General features: G+C 36.8%; 1 protein-coding gene across 2 annotated transcripts in view; it reads left to right on the top strand.

The window, feature by feature from the left end:
- Positions 1-9,281, top strand: part of Ptpn4 (protein tyrosine phosphatase non-receptor type 4) — a 120,546-nt gene extending 111,265 nt beyond the window's left edge. For both annotated transcript variants that reach the window (XM_051204040.1, XM_051204039.1), the window contains exons 25-27: positions 2,559-2,707; positions 7,890-8,025; positions 9,113-9,281. In XM_051204040.1, coding sequence (XP_051059997.1) covers positions 2,559-2,707; positions 7,890-8,025; positions 9,113-9,199 — 372 coding nt within the window. In that variant the 3' untranslated portion in view covers positions 9,200-9,281. The remainder of the gene's footprint in view (positions 1-2,558; positions 2,708-7,889; positions 8,026-9,112) is intronic.
- The last annotated feature ends 9,447 nt before the right edge of the window (positions 9,282-18,728 follow it).

Genomic DNA, 18,728 nt, shown 5'->3' with positions numbered 1-18,728 from the left:
ATAAGAATTACTCCACTGTTGGCTAGGAAGATGGTTAAGCAGTTAAGAACACGTGCTGCACAGTCTTCAGGGCCGGAGGTCTGATTCCAGAACTGAGATAAGAAGCTGAGCTTAATTGCAAGTGCCTGTAACACCAGCTCTGAGAAATCAGAGACACAAGGCTCCCTGTGGCTTTTTAAGTTCCACCATAGCTAGTCTACAGGACTAGTCTACAGGAATGACTACTCATAAATTCACATAGACACATGTACTCATGTGTAAGTATCAACTGTTTGCTTTACACATATTACTCTTCTGTATTTTAATTAATAAATGTATTTTTCACTTCTAGTGATAAATATGAATAGAATTAGTGAAAGGAGTTTGGCAAACACTATTACTATTACTAGCTTGCTTATTCATAGCATTTGCTTATAAAAAATTTAGTGCAATCAGTATTAGTAAAATTATTTGGATATTTCTGGGGCAATTGGTAAAGCTGTTGAACCATGTCAAGTTGTTTCATGTTTTTCAAATAATGGAGAAGAGCAACATCACAATCTTGGGGAAGAAAAAGTTACAGGCAAGGCCTTTTGACAGCAAGCAGATTGCAACTTTCTGACTGCTTGCTTTTCTTAGTTCTACCAGTCTTTCCTTTTGGCTTCCAAAACCAAAAGTAGACACTGATTAATGAATGATGGCTTAGCCCCTAGTTGGAATACATGTAAAGGACATCATGCTGCTAGTCCTGGCAGCCTCTGGAGACTGTGTATCTCGTTTTCACTGCCTGAAATTCATCCTTTCCCTGACAGCAACCCATCATTTTGTGGTTGTCACTTTTGTTTATGAAACAGGGTATTACTACATAGACTTGGCTGGTCTGGAATTGGTACATAGACTGGGCTGGCCAGAAACTCATGCTGCCTCTCCCTCTCAAGTGCTGGGATTAAAAGCCTACACCACCACACCCAGGGACGCTGCCTGCCATTTTTAAAGTGGCCAAAAGAAGGAAGTAACTGCAGCGTGATCTGTGAAGTCTCAGGCCTTTCCTTCAACAGTTAAACCTTTAAAAGTGACAAATGGGGTGGAGCCTCTCTTATAATAAAAGGAAGGAAGCAGGAATCTTTGAAGGAAGCTAAAGTTATGGGGGGGGGCTAAAATCCATTCAAATAAGAATCAATTAAGGATTTGGTGGTACATATAAATACGTGATCTGTAGGTTGAACCATTAAGATAGTTGCTTATGTTAATCTTTATTTTCCCAAGTAGATAACCAAGAGAAAGATAGGTAGATGTGTGTGTGTTTGTCAGTGTAGTCCTTTTTTTGAGTATCTATAATTAGCCATTGCATTTTTATTTGTATATGCTAAATACCAAAGAACTATGCAAAGATAAATTAATTTTAAAATGTGAACCAAATATAATTGACAGAACAAATTTTCAACAAACATAAATGCACATATACTAATAGACAATGGGTAGGTAGCTACTACTCCCACATCTTGGTTAATTCTTACTTCCAAGATCTCCAGATTGAATGATGTTGAGTGATAGTCACCTGTTTTAAAGTGTGTGAATAAGTGGTTTGATTTTATTTAGTTTTTCATAAAGCCTTTTTCAACCTAAAGATGGCCCTGTGGAGTAGTAGGGGGTCATTTCATTTTTCACATGAAAGAAGGAAGCCCTGAAATATTAAATCCCGTAACTGACAGATTCAAGATTTCAGCCAAGGCTCTTACTTTCATTATACCCACCATTGCGCCAAGTAGAATTGATCCTTACTCCACTTTGTGTTTTCATTCTAATTTTTAATCTGTGTATACTTGGGAGTCTTTATTTAAATTTTTCCTATACCCATGTGTGTGTGAGTGCCTGTGCTTCTGTCATGGTGCCCTTTCGGAGGTCAAGTGACAGCTTGTAGGAATCTAGTCTCTTTTCCACCATGTGGGTCCCAGAGCTAGAGCTTCAGTTATCACTCTTGGCCACAAGCGATCTTAGCTCACGAACCATTTTACTCTCCTGGGGCTTTTTCCTGTCTAATCTCCACAGTTTCATTTGTGTTGGCATGTAAAGATTAGTTCAATTTTTGTTCATATACAAAAGTAGTTACTTTACCCTCTTTGTTCACCCGGAATCTCTCTTAGGAAATCCTTTAAGTACTTGTGTGACTGTTTATTTGATTACTGTGTTCAAAATACTTCATAAATATAGAAACTGAGTTGTAAAAGTATAGTAATATGCCAGGTGGTGGTGGCACACACTCAAGCACTCAGGAGGCGGAGGCAGGTGGATCTCTGTGAGTTTCAGGCCAGTCTGATCTACAAAGCAAGTTCCAGGACAGCCAGATAGCCAGCCCTATTATACAGAGAAACCCCATCTCAACCTCCCTGAAAAAAGTATATTAATATAAATAACTAGCCCTTAAAAGGATACAGCTTTTTCTGTGAAATATTCCCCTTGTGTTAAAATGTTAGGTTTTAATGAGTTTATACACTGTGGCAAGAGGAAAATTAAAATGAATGTTTAGACATTAAAGGCAATTCCTATGTGAAAATGTGTAACTTTTCATTTTCATTTAGAAAAATGAAAGTCGTCAACTCACTCAGATTCAGTACACGGCCTGGCCTGACCACGGAGTGCCTGATGATTCCAGTGACTTTCTGGATTTTGTTTGTCATGTCCGAAACAAGAGGGCTGGAAAGGAAGAGCCGATTGTTGTTCATTGCAGGTATTTTATTTCCTCCCCTTAATGAATGAATAGAATGCGTAATATATTTTGGCCTTTTATTGTGATTAATACTATGATATTTAGAGTGAAAGCTGTGCTCCAAAGGTGGAAGACAAAGGAGCATTTTAACATTGCTGTGTCAGAAACCATGGAAAGGAAAAAAATTAGCCATTTTCCTATTTCTTTTCCTATCTTAATATCCTGAAATTGGAATGTGTCTTACAATTGGCTTAACTTAAATTTGATGAAATACTATATTTATCTTCATGTGTTTGTGTTGATATGACAGGATATTCAAAACTGTAGTTTATAAAAGCAGGAATGTCGTTTTCAGTTTTCGATTGCAAAACTAAGTGTGGCCAGCAGAGGCCCTTAGTACACAAACAGGGGGAGCTAAGAAAGTGAAGACAGCCCTGTGGGTCTCTGAGGCTTAGCCGGTGTGGAAAGCATCCGATTGTTGTCATCCTTCTTTTGTATTTTAACATTTTTGAGATGAGGTCTCCAGTAACCTGTGCTGGTCTTGTACCGTTTTTGTAACTGGATAACCCTGAAATCCTGATCATCGGTCCTCCATTTCCCCTATTCTGGGGTTACACATGTATACTGCCATTCCTGTCTTTAAAAAAATAAAACTCTTAACGTTTTTTATTTTTTTAATTCCCTCTGAATTTATCTGTTTGTGTTTTTCATTATTCAACATGATTTTTCTTGTTTTTAATCTCCTATTTCCCCCCTCCCTTTTATAACTTGTCTCTATTCTTTTTCCTTTTATTTAGAATTGTTTTTTGCATCTGTTTTCTCTCCTTTCCTAGCTTCTTTATCTCATTCATTACTGTTTCCAAATTTGCTCTAAACGATTTTTAACTCAACCGTATACTTTCCATTAGTTTTGCCAGTTTCTCTTCTTTGGTCATTGATGGTATATTATGGGCTTTGACCAATTTTTTTGTTTGGTTGGTTTTAGTTTTGTTTGATGTAAGGTTTCTCTGTGTATCCTTGGTTGTCCTGGAACTTGCTCTGTTGATGAGGCTGGCCTCAAACTCATGTCTGATCCACCTGTCTCTGCCTCCTGAGTGCTGGATTACTTCGCAGCTGGGCTTTGGTCAATTTTAACTGCATATCACATTCAGTGTAGTGTTACTGTTGATAAACCAGTTTGTTTTCCTCTCCCTTAGCGGTATTGGAGGTTTAGCCTGTAAGAGTAGGCTTACTCACTAAGCAAATCATCAAAGAAAACTGGAATGAAAATCCACACCAGTAGACACATAAATTAGGTCATAGAAATACTCCTCAATTACTGAATTCAAAGATACTAAACCAGATAAAATGTTGGGTGAGTTAAAACATTTTCTTGTAAAAATAATCAATGACTTCAAGCAACATACAAAACAAACAGATAAATGAACTAAAGATTTCACATTGGAATTTGGAAAGAAAACTGGCAACATGGGGGACAAAGTAAGCAAAGTAGTAGAAAAGTTAAATTGCACAAGAATGAGGAATTAAAGAAATTGAGATTAATAGAACAAATAGAAATGTTGGAAATGAGAAACTGAATTGAGCAAAATTTAAATATAGACTGTAGAAATCGTCACCAACAGGCTAGACTATAGTACAGATATAAAATCCAGAGACAGATATTGGGGTTAAAGGGGAAAATCAGAAAAGCAAAGGAGCCAGCCACTCCAGAGTTCTTACTTCTACCAAGAGACCAAAGGGGAGTTCCTGTCCTCAGTGTGACTGCAGACTGCGATGCTCTCCACCACTGCCTGACCTTTATGTGTGTCTAGCTTTGCAATCTGATCTTCAGGCAAGCTTTATTTGTTAGATCATAAACAAAATATTACCATACGAGACTAAGCAACAACAATAAGAGAACATCAAGATTGTGGACAAGATTGAAGAATGCTATACAAACATGATGGTTTAAAAGCAAGCAAATAAAAAGGCCCAAGCATGACTTTCAAAAACTGTAAGATATGCTCAAGAGAAAGAACCTAGGAATCCAGGGGGCAGAATGAGTCAGCATAAAAGCTAATGCTCTAGAAAATGCATTCAATGAAATCCTAGCAGTTTTCCAAGCCTTGGGAAGAATAAACACCTAATCCCAAATGGTATTTAGAACCCTAAATTACATGACCAGGAAAGAACCTCTCCATGGTGCAGTGTACTGGAAATGCCCAAAGAGTAAAACAAACAACAATGTTAAAAATTGTTAAGAGTGGGCTGGAGAGATGACTCAGCTGTTACAGGCTAGGCTCACAACCAAAAAGCTGTAAGACAGTCAGGCATAGGGAAACATATTTTGATACAGAGGAAAGGAAACCTTTGTGAGTATATGGCCAGCCAGGACTACATATTGAGCCCCTTTCTCAAACAAAACAAAACAAACTGTAAGAAAAAAACAGCAGCTCACTTATAAAGGCAAGCATAGGGTCTGCAGAGATGACTCAGCAGTTCAGAATGCTCACTGCTCTTTCAGAAGGCCTGGGTTTGACTCCCAGCACCCACACAGTGGCTCATAACTTTTTATAAGACTAGTTCCAGAGGAGTTGATACCTTCTTCTGACTTCTTGGGCCAGGGATACATGTGATAAACATACATAAACACACACTTCACAATATGTAAATCTGAAAAAACATTGTTGAGATGGTAAATTGGTTGTTTGGGGGGAGGGGAGGCAAGCACAATAGACCTTGCAACAGAAATGTTAAGAGCCAGAAAAGCATGGAATGGTATGTGTCAAGCCCAGAAAGTGAGTAAGTAGTAAAGCTGCTGTATCCAACAAAGCTACCATTTAATATGAAAAGACATTTCAACACTAAAACTGTTCACAACCTCTAAGTTAGCATTGCAGAAAGTACTTAAAGGGATCCTAAAAAACGGGAGTAGGAAGGATATGCCATAGAGCACAGGAAAGAGTAAATTACAAGAGAGGACTAAATGAGCAAAGGATACCTAAAGCCATTATTCTGATAAAATTCCTAATGCAGATAGGGAAAGTGAAAAGAGCAATCATTAGTCTAAGCAACTACAACAACCAGAAAAATTATAGGAGGAAAGTGGGAGGGGAAGAAAAGGGAAGGGAAAAAGAAAGAAAAGGAGAGAGAGAAGAACTATGCTCCCAACATAATAAAAACTGACAACAAACCTGTAGCCAATGTTATGCTAAATGCAGAAAAACTGAATATTTTCTCTATAGTCACGAACAAGACAATTCAGACACTGAACATAGCACTCTATACTTGGTTTAGTATAATCTCAAAATCTTTCCCAGAATAATAAGGTAAGAGAATGAAAGATGTAAATAATGAAGGAAAAAGATAAATTAGCCCTAATTTCTGGTCACTCAGAATGGCCATCATCAAGGAAATAAATGATGATGAGGATGTGGAGAAGGATGAGCCCTTATTCACTGCTAGTGAGAATACACTTGAAGCATTGATGCCAAGTCAACACATCACAGAGACGCTTACATGTCTGTATTTATTGCTACACTGTTTATAAATAGCACAGATATGGAACCAGTTTATATGCCCAACAACAGATGAATGAATGAGGGAATGTGGTGCATATGTACAATGAATTCAGTGTAAAGAAGAATGAAAAATGTCATTTATAAGAAAGCTAATCGAATTTCATGCAGATCATTATATTAATTAACGTATGCCCGGTTCAGAAAGACAAATTTTGAATATTTTTAGTGATATTTACATAAAAATACATAAAAATAAAAAGAGGACTACAACATCGAAAGTAAAGAATGGAAGGGAAGAGGGAAAATTAATGGGAACAATGGAATGTTCTGTGTTTGTTTTTTAGTTTGGTTTGGTTTTTGGTTTTTCAAGACAAGTTCTCTATGGGTTTGGGGCCTATCCTGGAACTAGCACTTGTAGAGCTTGTAGACCAGGCTGGTCTCTAACTCACAGAGATCTGCCTGCCTCTGCCTCTGCTTCCTGAGTGCTGGGAATATTCTGATTTTTATCATAGAAAATCTAGATATGAGTACATACATATATTTAAATATATACATATGACATGAAAGTATAAAAGGGACTAATGGTAGAGGGTTAATGAGTGGGAGGAGGTTAAATGTGAGCAAAGTATCATGGTATGCATGAAAAATGTCATGAAATCCATTTTGTATTCTAACTAAAAAAAAACTAAATCAATAAAAATAAATTAAGAGGCCAGTGTCAGGGCTGGAGAGTTGGTGGCTCAGTAGTTGAGTACTTGTTTGTACAGAGGACCAGGGTTCAGTACCCAGCACTCACATGGTGACTAACAACCGTCTTCAACTCCTGTTGCTGGAGACGTAGCCTTCTTCTGACATCTGCTAGCACCAGGCACATGCACATGGGGCGCTTGTAAGCATGCAGGCAAAACACTCATGTAGATGGAAGTTTCTGTCCTGCCCGGTCCTGCAGGCATTCAGTCCCAAAGAAACACACAGAGGCTTGTATTAATTATACTGTTTGCCCAGTGGCTCAGCTTCTTATTGGCTAGTTCTCTCTTAATTATTAACCCATTTCTATTAATCTGTGTATCTCCATGTGGTCTTGGCTTACCAGTGATGTCTGGGCCTCTTCCTAGGCAGCTATATGACTCCACCTACTACCTTTCTCTATCTCTGTTTGGATTTCCCACCTGACTAAATACTGCCTGTCCATTGGCCAAAACAGCTTTATGCATAAAACCAATCAGAGAAACATATATTCACAGCATACAGAAGGACATCCTCCATTATACTCATACACATAAAAATAAAATATTGCTTTAAAAAACAAGATTCAATGTTAAGAATGATAAGATATGTGTGGCTTCTTTATATTAGAGATCTTCAGTAACTACTATAGTTATGCTCATAGATTATATCTCCAACAATTTTATTTTTAAGTATCTCAATGTTAACGTTTATATAAATTAACTTTATTTAAAGCATTAATTATATAAGGCATAAAATAATTATTGTTTATATATTTGTTAATGGTATATTATTTTAGTCTGCTACTTTGCATTTTAAAATGGTTTTAAAATATTTAACAGCTAATTCTATGAAATAAACCTTAAAATGAAATTGTTTTTCTTTGTTGTGATTTGATATTTTGATATTTCTGCAGAAAAGCCACATCTATAACAATTGTACCACTAAAACTTTGTATCTCTCTTTTCTTTTTTTAGTGCTGGAATTGGAAGGACTGGGGTTCTTATTACTATGGAAACTGCCATGTGTCTCATTGAATGCAATCAACCAATTTATCCATTGGATATTGTAAGAACAATGAGAGATCAAAGAGCCATGATGATCCAAACACCCGTAAGCACATACACTTCATATGTACACGTATGTCTTAAACATGGTGGATCTTGTTACCAATCTTCATTCATTAGTATCTTTTTTTTCTTGCACACAGACAGACAAACATACATACATGACAGGGTACTACATTGTAGCCCAGGCTGGCCTAGGACTTACTATGTAGCCCAGGCTGGGCTCCAACTCCTCAGCTTCCTGACAAATATGTGTCATAAATTACACTTTCATCCTTTTCATTCTTACTCTCCTCAAACTTTCAGAACTTTGCTTCAGTCTCCCAAGGGTTAGAATATGAGTGAGCCCCTTCGCCTGAGCTAGCTTGCTTGTCTCACTTAAGAAAATACCCTGACAGGTAGCATGGTACACACACCTTTAATCCCAGCACTCAGACTCAGGGAAAGGAAGATCTCTGTGAGTTTAAGGGAGGTCAGCCTTCCCTACACAGCAAATTGATGGCAACTTAAATGGTTTCTTTCTTTTTTTAAAAAAAAAAAAAAAAAGATTGAACATATATTTTCAGTTTCTTTTCTAGTTTATCTTTTGAATTAGATTTTTCTGGAAGTAAGATTGCTTGATCCAAAGGTAAAATAATACCATTTTATTAGATGCTTTCAAATTTCTGTTTATAGTTTTAGTGTTTTAACATTCCTACCAGCAGCATCTTGAGTTTTGCCAACAACGTATAAAGTGAGAAGCTTTTTTTATTTTTGTTTTTGTTTTTTTTTTTTTTTAACTTTTTGCCCATCTGTTGGTTAAAAAAAAAAAAAATTGTACTGGTCAGTGGTGGCGCACACCTTTGATCTCAGCACTTGGAAGGCAGAGGCAGGCAGATCTCTGAGTTTGAGACCAACCTGATCTACAGAGCGAGTTCCAGGACAGGCTCCAAAGCTACACAGACAACCCCTGTCTCGAAAAACAAAACAAAAACAAATTATATCTTGGGCTTTTTTATTGTTTTGTTTTTCTGTTCTTTCTTTCCCTCCTCCTCCTCTTCATTCTTCTTTTTAATAAGCAAGACAAGCGAGGTGTTAGTTTTTGGTTTTCTGGATTTTCTAATGATCCTTGTTTTTCTGTTTGTGTTTTTCAGAGTCAATACAGATTTGTCTGTGAAGCTATTTTGAAAGTATATGAAGAAGGCTTTGTTAAACCTTTAACACCACCATCAAATAAATAAGAAAACAAAAAAAATGGGATAAGTATTGGGAAACTAATTTTTGTTATATTCGCTGTGCCATAATACTGCTTGCAGGCAATGGCGTCTCCCATAAAAAAGAGAACTGAAACAAACTTTGAAAACTTCAGCACTATTGCACTTTATGTTTAAAGAGTCACTCAGAACCTATAACTCGTGTGTCTGACTATTCTGTGCTTCGCTCTGAACAAATAGTGGGGACTGACTATGTTCAGGGTAATTTATGGACTTTCGGGGTGGCGCCATGCTGTCCCCTCTGGTGGAATTGTCCCGGACAAGGCTCAGAATTCTCATCTCTGTCACACACCTGTACCCTGAAAGCAAAAAGGAGGAACCATCAGGAGACTGCTCTGGTCTTTTCCAGTGGTTCCTGTACTTACTCTACTGATTACCAGATTTTATGTCTCCAACGTTAGCAATACCGTTCTCAACATTAGCCAGTACACTGCCTGTGGATGCAGCACAGCCTCCCTGACATCCCAGTAGGGACCTGCTGTTGAGAAGAGAAGTGGGGCACGCTGTCCCCAGGAAATGCTGCACAGTGCCCATTTACCAGCATCCTACAGAAACTGTATCCATGAGTCTATGGCTTCTCTTGGATTTAATAATGTAACTTATATTTATCATAAGGTTGGCTTATTCCAAATCATGTGATTTCACATTCTTGATGTAAAGGAATGCATGCATCGTGTCTTAACCCCTTAAGTGCCTTGAATCATCTTTGTCTAATGAAAAGGCACTCATTTGACCCCATAGGAGCTTTGCATACTGTACATTCTTATAGTTTTATGGATTTTTAATAAGTTCACGGTGTAAAAAATCTTCTTATGCTGAGAGTTATACAAAGAAGGGTAAGGAAATTCTGTTTCTTACCCAGTGCTTGCTTTTACTTTGCCATAAAAGCCAGGATATCTGTGTTCTGCTGAGAGTGTATTCTGCTGCTATGGAATTGTTCACAGTCTGTACATTCCTTTACTGAAGAACAGGGGTTAAAGTTCAGCAGCTTAACTTAAGAAGAGGGCTTATTCTTCAAATTTCATATTTACTTTACCCCTAACTTAAAAAGTGATGTTTAACAGGCACATTAGAGATAAGGGTATCAACGCTCTAAGCTACAGTTACAAAGTTAATTAGTTGGGTTTATTGCTGTCTATAACTGAAGTATTTCCCTCCAGCACTCATTCCAGTTCATATCAGGCTGTCTTCACATTGGTGTTTCTCCCCCCCCCCCCAGGGAGTGTTTTGTTGTGTTTTGTTTGGTTGTTTGGTTGGTTGGTTGGTTGGTTGGTTGGTTGGTTGGTTGGTTGGTTTTGGGTTTTTTTCCCCAAGACAGAGTTTCTCTGTGTAACAGTCCTGGCTATCCTGGAACTCGCTCCATAGACCAGGCTGGCCTTGAACTCACAGAGATCTGCCTGCCTCTGTCTCCCTAGTGCTGGAATTAAAGGTGTGTGCTACTACCGCCTGGCCACACTATTCTTTTCATTGGAATTCTTCAGACAAGAACTTAAATACTATTGACTTCTTCCAAATGGGACTCCCAAAATAGTAAAATGTAGGTTTTCTTGTCATTTTTGTATACAATTACATTATGTAATTTATATATGCCTATTAAATTATAAGCATGTTTAGTGAGGCTTTTGTCCATCTTGCCTGAAGATTCAACTCCTATTACAGATGTGTACATTTTCTGTGTCAGCTTCATCTGTTTTTAACTCTATGGAGACGGATCTTTAAAATTGCCCAGTTTAATGTGAGAATTTGCTTACCTACTCAAATGATATTTTATATGGGTATAGTTAAAATAGGCATATTTCCTAGTGGTTTCAGAATATTTCTGTAGTCTTGATAAAACATAGATTCCAATACTAGGTATTATGGAGGACAGCTATTTAATTGGAGGGTGACATACATTTAAAAATCTTAAGTAAAATCTAAATTATGATCCACATATTCAGAATCCATGATAGTAAAACTCTGAAGTTAAGCTCTGAAACATTAATGGCCAGAGTGCCAAATAAATTGTCATTTACAAATATTTTCAGTCTTAATTTTTTAAAGAGAGACATAAACATAATCTTTATGTCAAACAGAAGTCCTCCTATTCTGACTTCACATGCAAGACAATATAAGACAGAGAAAATAGTTACACTCAAACATTCCATCCTCTACTGGGGCAACTGTAATTTAGGCTAGTAGGATATTATCAGTTAAAAAGGGAAATCAAGTTGGAGAGCTATACATTATAGAGCTACTTTATTTCATTGATGGACTTTAGTTTAAATTTTAAATGTCTGCGCTTGCCGGGTGGATAGGATGTGACAACCACAGGCAAATAGAGAAAAGCTATGTAGAAGTTAAAAGGCACGATTCACTTGCTCTTTAATTTACACCTTTGCTCACACCTCTGTAGTTAACACTGGTGTTGGCAATGAGCACTGCTGCCTTTTAGATCATTGATGCCTGTCATTAAGTGACAAGTGCAGACTTAAATTTAAATTTCTCATCTGAGAACTGTCCTCTATCAGTATTTTACATGTAAAAACAGTCCTTTGAGAACATTTGTTAGGATCTTAAGCTAAAATTACCCTTAACAAATTGTTAATATGGATATGCTAATTAAACTCTCCTAGTTATCTAACATATAACACTGTCCTTTACACCTAAGTATTTAATCAGTTTATTAATCTAAATAGATTTCTAGAAATAATGATAGTTTTCATAGCCAAGTAGTGCTAGACTTCATACACACTGATGTAATATTGTGTGACAGAGAACAAATTTCTTGAATTAAACTACTTCTCCATTTCACTAGCCACGCTTAGACTCAAATCCTGACAAACAGAAGAAAGAATGCACTTATTCTGACAAGTGAAAATTAATATTGGTGAATCAGGGGCTTTTGTACATGCTAAAAAGTAAATGTGAAAATGTTCCCTCTCTGAATTTAGATGATTTTTCTGTGCTACTTTCAAATGTTTTATTGAGCATCGTCAGCACTGTCTAAATACTTGTAGTAATATTTTGGTATAGTGTTTGCATTCACTTGTGAAACTAACCCACCATTCAAAACTGAAGCAGAATAAACAGCCCCCCCCAAATCTTTTGTGTAGCCTATTGGGGCAAGTAATTGGGAAAGGACAATAATTGATCATTTTGACCTAAGAATAAAGATAACATTGTGTAAAAATTGCACAAAGTTATGCTGAGCCATTGAGACAGTTACTTGAAGGTTTTGGGTACTACTGTGCATGCCTTCATAGAAAAACATCAGTGCACTGGTGTGCATGTGTACTTCCTAAAGATGCATCCAGAGTCTGAACCTACTTTAACCATGGGGTTGTTTATATCTCTTGGCAGATCTTGACCAAGTCTAATTTGTTATTTAAGGAAAAAAATCTCGTCTCACTGGAAGTGGTACTACACGGGAGTCTATAAGAAGTTGAAAGGTCTTTGTCTAGTCTCTAATTCCTTATGGTAGGAAGGACCAGAGAGCCAGCAATTAATTTAATAGAATCTGGTCATCTTTAAGTTTTCTAATTCTCAATCTAGTGTTGCTGTATTCGATTAAAACTTCAGTAAATTGTGAATATATGATAAATGCTTGTTAATTTTATTTCTGCCTGGGAAGCATGTTCAGTATTGTCACTTTGAAACTTTGAAATTTGAAAATAGGCTTCAAAAGTGATGCCAACTAGGACTTGGGTCGAATTTGCTAGTTGTGCTTCCCTAATAGATGAATATAAGCTGTTGTGAAGTATTTAGGCTGATACACATACAGTAGGCAAACTGAACTGCAAGTAGGAAGGCAGTTTTAAAGCACTTAAAACATAGAACTGAGATTTAGAACTTATATCTACTTGCAAAATTATTTATATTTATAATGTGAACATGTGCTAAAATGGAAGTATGGCTTTGTTTATCAGGAAGAGAGAAGGAAACAATTTATAGCAATATGGTATCTAATGTTTGTGCTTTGAATATTTAAAATACTCTGATGGTAAAGTTGCCAAAGTAGTTTTGAATTCATGTAAGTTGTTTATACCACAATAATGTGGACTATGTTTACAGGCTCTTTATAGTACTTATTTTGTAGTTCTGATGAATTTGTATTTAAGTCATTTATAGTAAATATGTGATGATAAATATTTGCTGGAATAAACATCTCAGTAATATAGCAAACCATATCTAAATGATTCCACAGTCTGCTTTCATACAAGGTGCTGCATCCACAAAGCAAGTACTTAATGTTAACATTGCTCACGTCCCACATTTGCACCAACCATCCAACTGTCATTCCTGGGGCCATTTGTGGTGCTTCCTCCAAGTAAAACAGCCGGTATTATCTTATCCGTGGATTGAATTTATCAAATATTTAGAATTACTGATCTTTTGACAGATACTCATTTGTGTCTCAGTGTGATTAAAAAAAATTGTAGTGAATTTTGTGAAATTCTTACGAGAATTTTATATATATATATATATATGTATATATATATATATAAATTTACATCATCTTAACTTTTGAGGGCTAATTGCTAATAGATAATTTCATCAATTTGAAGGGTACAAGAAATCAATCCCAAAATTATATTTTTTTTGGGCTCTGCTTTTTACTGCAATTCTTACTTTTCAAGAATTTCATTTACTCTTAGTAGCAGTTACTATAATAAACCCTCCTATGTTAACAGAAATAGCAACCCTTGTATTCTAGCCCCTAATTGCTTTGTTTTCATGCCCTACGTGAATTTGTTTTGAGTACATACCATACAGTTACTTTGTTTCCATATGTAAGTGTGATGCTGCTTCTTTCAAGTTTTTCTACTATGGTATACTGTTGATTTCTAAAGTTACTGTTTATTTTTTAGCCCTCCAAAGCTAAATGGGCAGCCATTAGTGATAGCTGCTTGTGACAGCAGTCGGTCTATATTAGCTAGGTATGGTTCAGTACATAAATAAACAAGTAAGCCAGTAGTACTTTTTTTTCAGAATGTTATTAGCAATATTGCAAGTTAAAAACTACACTGTTATGGAAGAGTTCAAAGGTTTAGCTTTCTGGAACCTTGTAAAACTTCCAGTATAAGAATGAAAAAGAAAACCTTGTTAAGGTCATAAAGGTTTCAATTAAACATTGTAGAGTTTTCCTATTATTATGTAAATGATATACAGAAAATATTTTTGTATGAACAGAAAGTTAATAAAACTGTTAACTTTAATTTCATTGTTTAAAAGGGATAAAACAATATTTGTATGTCTTTCATGCTGTAAAGAAAATGAATGTTTCTTTCAAATGTTAGAGCTATTACTTGATTCTAAATATATTGTGTTTATTAAAAAACAGAAATCTGCAAAGGACTGAAAAGAGTCATTATAAGTCATTATGTAAAACACATTGTTGGAAGAAAGGAATTTCATTATAAATGGTCACTGTCAAAGCATATTTCACATATAGTGTACATTCATTTCACATTGCTCTGTTTTGACTCTAGAAGTTGTCCTTAAAAATTGTACATACTGTTTTGAGTGTAAAGTATTTTAATTCTACACTTATAGGGTATGGAAGAGTGTTTGTGTGTAGGCTAAGTGTGCTGCTGCATGTGTCTACCATGGAGGAAAGTTCCCAGGCTTTATCAATGTCGCAGCCACCAATGGGGGCATCATTATAAGAATGTGAAGCCAGAAACCCATGCTTAAGAGCCACTGCAGTAATTATGTGCAGAGGCCTCTGGACCCGCCTAACCAGTTTCCCTTCTTATCTATAGTGGTATGGATAGTGGGACCACAGGGCCCAACTCTCATGGCTTACAACAGTGGTGGCTTGTATGCTTTACAAGTTTATTCAGCTAAGTGAAAACCCTTCACTGTAAACCAGTGCCTGTAGGCATGATTCATTTGTTAAACAGCTTCTTTACATCTAGTAATTATCAATTATTAAACTTTATGAAATTGAGAATTCATTGTTTTGATGCTTTCTAACCCTCCATACTAATTTTAACTCATCCTGATGTAACCTGAACAAACAAAAGGTAATCCAAGGTTAGTGTCAGATCTCCTAAACCCCAGCAGTTACAAAGTTTGGCACTATTAATTCTGGTAACTTAGAAGTCACAATGTTAAGTAAAGTCGCTGCCAAGGCTCATCAAGGAAATAACTTTCTTCAATCTTCGGCCCAAATAGTTGCTGCTTTGTGGTTTACCTAGATCTACTATATGTCATTACATCCACCATTGTCAGAATGGGGCCTATTTACCTTTATAAAAAAATATTTGTAGCATAGTATTCCAGTTATTTACCTTCCTGGCCAAGAACGTTGCAGCCAAATTCTGTGATTTCTTTGGATTCATCTTTCCCAATCTTTCAGTGAGTTAGCAAGACTCCTCATTCCTGAATCCTTTAGAGTAGGTCATATTTCAGTGCTAAAATTGATTTCAAATGGCACTTTATTTCATGCTTACTACTGATTTAATTTATACATTAAAAATATCTATCCTAGGAGTTTTGTAAATATAAAACATTGATTAGTGTAAGAGTTTATTAGATTGGCCCCAAGTTTAAATGCTTTACAATTATCTCTTGATAGCTTCCTTGGTATTTAAGAGGTAACCTATGTGATCTTAGCTCTGCTACTTATCTGTAATTTGTGTGATACCATAGAGGCTGCCCACCCAGCTGAGTGTGTTGCTGGACTCACTTCTCTCAGCTAGCTTCAGCCAAGCTTGGTTTACTAAAATTGTTTCTGCTCTGTATTTTGTGGACATCACATGAATACTTGGAACTCCCGTTTTTCAGTGTAATACCTAGATGCTAAGTAGATACTGCATCACAAGTACATAGTTTATATAGAAGACAAAGGGCAGAATTTATGATGCTTTGACAGTTTATATTAAGCTGTTTTCATATTCTGCCAGTACAGTGTATCTGCTGTAAAAAAATAAAAGTTGTCTATCCCAGTGTTCTCCAGCACCAGAACATACTACTTATGAACTATGTTGTAATCTTTTCAAATAAGAAAAGCTAGTCCTTGTTTTCTACAGTGTAGGTTTAACGTTAGGACTGATAGTTTATTCTTATCAGTACTATTTTTAAGCAGTAGTTTTAAAATTATTTCTATGTAGAAGGTATTTTACTTTGGGAACTTTCTTTTCTTGTAATAGGTGCTATATGTAAATATGGAGTGAGAAGTTTGCTTGGTTAAAAGTCTACTTTATTTCTTTATTAAAATATTTTTCATTTCTGTTTCCACTTCCTGTTTTGTACTGAACTAATAGCAGAATGGAATTAGTCCCTTGATATTGTTGACTACCTTTTGTCCCGTTTGTACAAAGATATCTCTGTGTGGTTTGGTCTCATGATTAAGAGGCAAAGAAGCTACTACGAATGAAAACTCCAAATACGTAAGCTTGAATTTGGTCAACACTGGATTATTTGAAATGATCACTGTGCATTTGTCACTGCAGATTACTGTATGTTCGAAAGGCCTTATGTGTTTGTCCTAATTTCAGTGAAAATTACAATTCCTGCCATTCATGTTTTTAAGCAATCTACACATGCCAACAGTGAACAGGAAAAAAAAAATGCTAGTTTGCATTGAAACTGTTTTAATCCTAACATCAGTTTATGTTATGTGCAATGCTGTTACACATGTTTTGTTGGGCTCATTTCATTTTGATTGAGTAGTTGTTCAGGTACAAATGTGAAAAGGAAAAAAAAAAACACACCTCTAGCTGTTAATGTTCAATTAAGAATAAAGATGTGCTTTAGTAATCTAATGACTTGGTTTCTAGTTTATTTCGTGGGAATTTATTGTTGGACTCAGCCAACAATGATTTAGTCCTTAATGAGTAATCAGAAAGTATGATTGCTTAACATGATGTTTATTTCTAGAAGTAGGAACACTTTTTTTTTTTTCTTCTTCTTCTTCTTCCGAGACAGGGTTTTTCTTAGTAAGTTCTGGCTGTCCTGGAACTCATTTGTAGACCATGTTGGCCTCGAACTCACAGAGATCTGCCTGTCTCTACATCCCAAGTGCTGGGATTAAAGGCTGGCACCACCACCTACTGGCTACACAATGACTTCTCAAGGGAATGGGGAGAGTGGAGATTTAAAGAGAATTTAGAAAATTAAAGAATATTTGTGTGTGTGGTGTGGTGTATGGACATGTACATATTCTGGAACAGCTGGAAGGGCATTTGGTGTTCCCCTCTCTCAATCTCCACCCTATTCTCTTGAGACAAAGTCTTTCATTGAACCTAGACTTTAATATTTTTCAGCTAGACTGGTTGGCCAGCAAGCCTGTGATCCCTGTCTCTAACAACCATAGCATGGGGTTGCAGGCACACATACCATCACACAGGATTCTAGGAATCCTAACTCAGATCCTCATACTTGAGCAGTAAGCATTCGTTTGGTTTGTTTGCTTTTTCAAGACAGGTTTTCTTTGTGTAACAGTCCAGGCTGGCCTAGAACTCACATAGATTCACCTCCCACGTATAGGGATTAAAGGCACCACCGCCTGGCCGAGGAAAAAGCATTCTTAACTATTGAGCCATCTCTCTACCCACCTAGAGAATTAAAAGTATCTGCAGTCTCCTTCATAGTGGCCACAACTCCTCCAGGAATCCCAAAGCAATACCTTATAACTCAAGACTTCTCTGCAAGTAACCCTGAATCACATCTTCCCAGGTGCAGTCAGGTATGCCATTTTGCATCTAGAAGAGAGAGGGAAGTTGGGCATTCCATTTGCATGTTACAGGAAGGGATGTAGTAAAGACTACCAGCACTCAGGGTTTGGTTTTTTTGGTTGTATGGGGTGGGGGGGAGTGTTTGTTTTTTAGGTATCCTTGGCTTGCCATAAACTCAATAAACTGCCTGCTTCTGCCTTTCAAGTGCTGGTATCAAAGAGCTGTACCACCACACTCTGCAGCCAATGACTTTTTAGGTGCATTCATGGTAAAGGCAGGTACCATGCATAGTGATGTGTGCCTGTAGTCCCACCTGCTACTTTTAAGGCTGGGGCAGGAGAATCACTTTAGGACAGGGGTACAGGGCCAGCCTGAGCAACATAGAGCCCCAGTATCAAAAATAAGAGAAAAAAGAAATTATGAGAAACATTTTGAAGAAAGTCCAAGCAAAGCCCCCTCAAACCTGGTGAACAGCACAGGCCTATAATTCCAGCACTCAGGAGATTCAAATTTGGTTCTGTAAAAGCCTGTCAGCCTATAAATCCCACCTGTCCAAGGGCCAGGTAATTTCCTGGAATGTTGGGAGTTGTAGTTCTTAGGAAAAAAACACATGGTATATATAGTAGCCTTATGGTTTTGTCCTTTAAAAGGCCCTACAGCCTTGTGGCCTTGTAGCCACTCGCTGGGAACTAGGGTGGATCTGACCCGAGTCCATTTTTCTGGTCAGTACTTGATTAAAGCTTGCTTCAAATTTGACTCAAAATTGTTGAGTCATGCAAATCTCAGGATTAACAGCAACTCTGAGCTATATGAAGTCTTGGGGCACAGTGTAA

The sequence above is a fragment of the Phodopus roborovskii genome, unplaced genomic scaffold, assembly GCF_943737965.1.
Source record: "Phodopus roborovskii unplaced genomic scaffold, PHOROB, whole genome shotgun sequence".
Classification (NCBI taxonomy): Eukaryota; Metazoa; Chordata; class Mammalia; order Rodentia; family Cricetidae; genus Phodopus; species Phodopus roborovskii.
Note: the sequence above shows the minus strand (reverse complement) of the source record. Positions and strands in the feature narration are given on the sequence as shown.